At 35.1% G+C, this 5771-nt stretch overlaps 1 protein-coding gene across 1 annotated transcript; it reads left to right on the forward strand.

Moving 5' to 3' along the window:
- The first annotated feature begins 598 nt into the window (after nucleotides 1-598).
- LOC139840684 (uncharacterized) lies at nucleotides 599-1528 on the forward strand. The gene has a single exon (XM_071830935.1). It carries the CDS (start codon nucleotides 599-601, stop codon nucleotides 1526-1528), a length of 930 nt encoding a protein of 309 aa, XP_071687036.1.
- The last annotated feature ends 4243 nt before the right edge of the window (nucleotides 1529-5771 follow it).

The raw sequence follows: 5771 nt of genomic DNA on the forward strand, positions 1-5771 counted from the left end.
AAGGGAACTGATTACCCTGGAAGTTGGATCTCCTCTAAGCCAGAGCACCTTGATATCATGAAGCACATTGTCAAATTTCATATCAACTTAAAGCAACAAGTAGGAACATATGCTATGAAATTACATGCACCACACGTGTTTATGAGTGGATCTCGAGTCTATAAATAGGCACAACTCCGTAATTGCGCTGTTTGAAGAATCTTATCTTTATTCTGCACGAAATCAAATGCAAATGAAATAATGATCATTGAATCATGAAACATTATCCATACGAAAACTATGATATTTATGGATTGTATTACACTTTATATTACCTTTCAGAGTATATCTATTAGTCATACGTATATGTAGGATAAACACGTATTTATTAGTAAATGGTAGGACACAGCTGTAAAATATATTTGTCACAGATAGGATTGATCTTGCATATCTCTTCCATAATTATAGGATATGTATTTGTATATAATCAGCTCTTTGGCCAGAGGAATAAACCATCGACAATATTATCACTGTATCTTACATGGTATCAAGCCAATAACCTAAATCTCCTCTCTTTTATTTTCTTCTTCTAACCGTAACAACCTCAATCCCTTCTTCAATGGCCGATCCAAAGTTGTTTCATCCTGCCTTCACAGTGTCCAACATCAAAAATCATATCCCATTCACACTCGAACTCGACAAATCTCAATACACAACATGGGCTGAACTCTTCAAAATAACCTGCCAAGCATATGATATACTCGATCACATCATCACCTCATCCGACTCTTCTGACTCAGCCACTGTGTACACCACCTCAAATTCAGCTACTCAGGCTGCTATTTGGTCTCGCTTGGACGATGTCGTCCTTAATTGGATATACGGTACTATTTCAATTGAATTGCTCAACAATGTTTTTGAAACAGACTCAACTGCAGCCAAAACATGGACACGAATTCAAGACATGTTTCAGGATAATAAGAATTCATGCGCACTGTATCTACAACGTCAATTTACAAATATCAAACTTGATAACTTTCCAAACATTTCTGCCTACTGTCAGGAACTTAAGTCTATTGCGGATCAACTAGGCAACGTTGGTGACAAAGTTACAGAACCACGAATGGTCCTTCAATTAATAGCAGGTTTAAACGATAACTTTGATACAATCGGATCACAGCTTGCTTACATCTCTCCGTTACCATCCTTTTATCAAGCAAGATCCATGTTACTCTTGGAGGAGACTCGTAAACAAAAACAGGTTCTTCTACCTTCCACACCTATTGATGCAGCTCTTATCGGTACCACTGGAAATTCGTCCTCAGATACATCTTCAAATCAACCATCACGTGGAAATGATTATCGAGGTCGTGGCAGTAATCGTGGATCTTATCGGGGTCGCAACTCAAGTAATCGTGGTTGTGGTCGTGGTCGAGGTAATTATCCGAACAGTGCACCGGCTTGGGCCAACCAACCTCCAAGAAACTGGCAGCAGTCCCCATGGAATTATCCGCCAGCATGCCCATATCCAACATCCAGTTGGGCTTGACCCAATACTATTCAGGCAGGTCTCTTGGGTCCTCGGCCCAATCAAGCTCGCTCTGTTTCTTCTGATGCTAATACTTATTATCCTACTGACATTGAAAATGCACTACACACCATGACACTCAACTCACCTGAGGACACATGGTACATGGATACAGGCTCTAGTTCAGGTAGTCTAAACTCTTATTTTCCTACGTGTGTTTCAAAATAGGTACTTGTCGGAAATGTCCAAGCTATTCCAATCATAGGTTTCGGTCAAACTCAGTTAAATTATCCCACACGTTCTTTACATTTACGTAATATACTTCACGTTCCTAATATTGTCAAAAACCTTATTTCTGTTCGTCGTTTATCTACTTACAATCAACTTTCTATTGAATTTGATCCCTTTGGTTTTACTTTGAAGGAATTCCCGAAGGGCAACCCCATTCTCAGGTGTAACAGCAATGACGATCTCTATCCGCTCACCACCTCCATGCTCCACCAAATAAAGAAATATCCTTCCACTTTCATTGCTTTATCTCCTAATATATGGCATCATCGCTTAAGACACCCGGGCAATAATGTCCTACGTTCACTTAGCAATAATAAGTTTATTCAATGCAATAAAACTATGTCTTCTACAATTTGTCAATCATGTGTGTTTGGAAAACAAATTAAGTTGCCATTTACTGTTTCTCGTTCTTCTACTTTATCTCCATTTGATATAATCCATAGTGATTTATGGACTTCACCCGTATTAAGCACATCCGGACATCGATATTACGCGTTATTTATAGACAGTTATTACAATTATCTATGGAATTTTCCGATTGGAAGCAAATTCGATGTGTATACTATCTTTATTACCTTTAGTAAATACATACAAACTCAATTTGGCAAGTCTATCAAAACCTTTCAATGTGACAACGGTACGGAATATAAAAACAAATTGTTTTGCCAATTTTGTGCGGATAATGGCATGGATTTCCGATTTTCTTGTCCACACATTTCATCTCAAAACGATAAATCCGAACGTAAAATACGAGCTATAAATAATATTATCCAGACGTTACTATTTCATGCCTCTATTCCCTCCTCTTTTTGGCATCACGCTCTTCAAATGGCGACTTATATCTTAAACATTCTCCCCTCTCGTCTACTAAACTTTCACTCACCTACACAAATACTCTACTCAAGGAATCCCTCTTATGATAAACTTCAACCACTATCAATAAACTTCAACCACGCTCCACTCCATGCGTTTTTCTTGGATATCCTCAAAACCATCGTGGATATAAATGTTATGACATCAAGTCAAGGAAAATCTTCATATCTCGTCATGTATTATTTGATGAAAGTCAATTCCCGTTTGCCACTTCCAACACGCCTACTTCTGATTACAAATTCTTAAACACTACAACTCATCCAATATTTATATAACCCCATGTGTCCTATACAACAAATAAAACCGATGCTCCTGCCACCAGTCCATCACTTTCTACCAACACAGCCCATAATACACCTTCTGCTTCTAGGCCGCCTCCCACAGTCGGCCCATCTACTTCTGATAGCCCATATCCTTGTACCTCATCTTCTGGGCCGTCCAACTCTCCTAGCCCATTACCTATTTTCAATACCACAAACACGTCTAACTCTCCTTCTATCCCGACTTCACTTGTGATGACCCGTCCAAATCCCTTTGGACGAATACATCATTCATCGATTTCACAATGAGGTACTGACCTCTACATGATACGTTTTGTAAATATTGCATTCTTTTGAAAAAGGCACACCATAATTGAATATCAAATTCCAAGGTTTTTGACGTTTGATGATTTCTACATATAGACAATCACCTTAATTAATAGTTTACAATACTACATCCGTTGATAATGAAGTCAAAATAAGATTGATGTTATGCGAGGTGTATATAAAATAGCTTAAATTTTAGCAGGAAATACTATTAAATACGATACAATTTTACACAAGATATTTATTTATTTAGAGAATGGATATACTTAAACCTTGCTACAACACTTATAGGCAGTGTACCTAATCGTACAGTAGTGTAGTTTTTAGTAAGTCCGGTTCGTTCCACAGGGAAAATCTTTTAATCAAAGCTTAACGCTATATTAGTTTAATTTATAAAAATACAAATATATATATAAGTAATATTATTATTATAAAGGGGGATTTTTACCGTTTAATGACCGGTTTGTCGATTTTAAAACTTTAAGTCGCAGTTAAAACAAAATGTAAAATATTAAATAAATAAAAGACTTAATTTAAAGCGTAAAGTAAATAACGATAATGAAATTGTGATAAATAAAAGTGCAATAAAATTGCGATAATTAAAAAGTACGATAATTAAAAGTGCAATTAAATACAATAACAATAAAAGTGCGATAATTAGAAGTGCAATTAAATATAAAAGACAGGAAATTAAATATGAAATAAAAGAATTATTCTTATTTAAACTTCCGTAATCATGATGTTTGACGTGTTGATTTTAGTTTTATGCCCATGGGTTAATTGTTCTTTGTCCTGGATTATTTAATATGTCCATACGGATTTGTCCATAATAGTCCATCAGTCATAAATATAAAGAGCGAAAGCCTTCGTCAAATTATTCTTATTCCCGAAGTCAAATATTCCAACTAATTGGGGATTCGAATTGTAACAAGGATTTAATACTTTGTTTAATGAATACACCAGGTTATCGACTGCGTGTAAACCAAGGTTTTACTACTTTGTTAACAATTACACCAATTACCCTTGAATGTAATTCACCCCTGTTTCAACAAGTCTATTAACTATTAATCCAGTTCCATGTCCGGTAAAATGAATAATTATTGGTATTTATAGATATCCCACCCACCGTACCCAGTCAAGCGTATGTGGTTATATATAAATACGTCGAATTATAAGTTTATATATTAAATTAACAAGGTATTGTTTAGTTAATATAAAACCCATTAATAGCCCATAGTCTCATTTCCACAAGTGTCGTTCTTTTATCCAAACCCCAATTATGGTACAAAGCCCAATTACCCAATTTTAGTAATTAGCCCAACATCATGATTACTTCGGTATTAAATAAGCATAATAATAACTTAGCTACGAGACATTAATGTAAAAAGGTTGAACATAACTTACAGTGATTAAAAATAGCGTAGCGTTACACGGACAGAATTTCGACTTACACCCTTACAACATTCGCTAACATACCCTTATTATTAGAATTAAAATTAAAATTAAAATATAAATTATAAATATAAATATTACGTATAGATATAGAGAGATTGATAGATTATTGATATATATTTACGATCAGAATGTGCGAGCTTTATAGGCAGTTTCAACATTTGGGGCTCCGCGACTCGCGGCCCTTTTCTTCTTCAAACTCCGCGAGTCGTGGAGTTTGAAATTCCAGCTCACCAGCTTTGGCTTCTTTCTTGCCGACGATTTTAAATATTAATATAATATATATATATAATTTTTAAGAATTATTTATATATTATATTATATTCATGTGCATAGTTGACTTGTAATTTTTAGTCCGTTGCGTCGAGCGTTGAGAGTTGACTCTGGTCTTGGTTCCGGATTTTCGAACGTCCTTGCGTACAATTTAATATCTTGTACTTTGCATTTTGAATCTTGTACTCTTGTAATTTTGAGACGTTTCTCATCAATAATTGGAACCTCTTTGATTGTCTTTTGTACTTTTGAGCTTTTTGGTCATTTGCGTCTTCAATTCGTCGAATCTGTCTTTTGTCTTTACCTTTTATTATTTAAACGAATATCACTTTTAAATAGAACAATTACAACTAAAAGCTTGTCTTTCTTGAGGAATAATGCTATGAAATATATGTTCGTTTTTAGCATTATCAAATATTCCCACACTTGAGCGTTGCTTGTCCTCAAGCAATATAGTCTTGAAATACTAGAATCACTTCTTTATTCTTCACACTTTGTACATCAGTGATTTCTATACGGCGGTATAAACAATGGTAGTAACGATATGGTTTACAGTCCCACATGACTATAAAAATTTAGATCCTTTAAGGAAATTGGATCTTTATGAAAACATTTGATCTTTTGAAAATTTTAATCTAGCTTTTACCCTAGATAAGTTTTCCGGAATAACCCTTTACCGGTGTTTGCAAATTGTTTTTGTAGGTTTGGTGGGTTTCAGATTTGAAAATTTTAGCTCAAAACTTGCGGTTTTGTGTCACCCACTTGCTAACCTTGTATTAGGAAAGCAA

Source organism: Rutidosis leptorrhynchoides, chromosome 4 (assembly GCF_046630445.1).
Source record: "Rutidosis leptorrhynchoides isolate AG116_Rl617_1_P2 chromosome 4, CSIRO_AGI_Rlap_v1, whole genome shotgun sequence".
Taxonomy (NCBI): domain Eukaryota; kingdom Viridiplantae; phylum Streptophyta; class Magnoliopsida; order Asterales; family Asteraceae; genus Rutidosis; species Rutidosis leptorrhynchoides.

Bases quoted from the DNA above. Each gene is read 5' to 3' on its own strand.
- LOC139840684 (XM_071830935.1), top strand. From the start codon at position 599: ATGGCCGATCCAAAGTTGTTTCATCCTGCCTTCACAGTGTCCAACATC.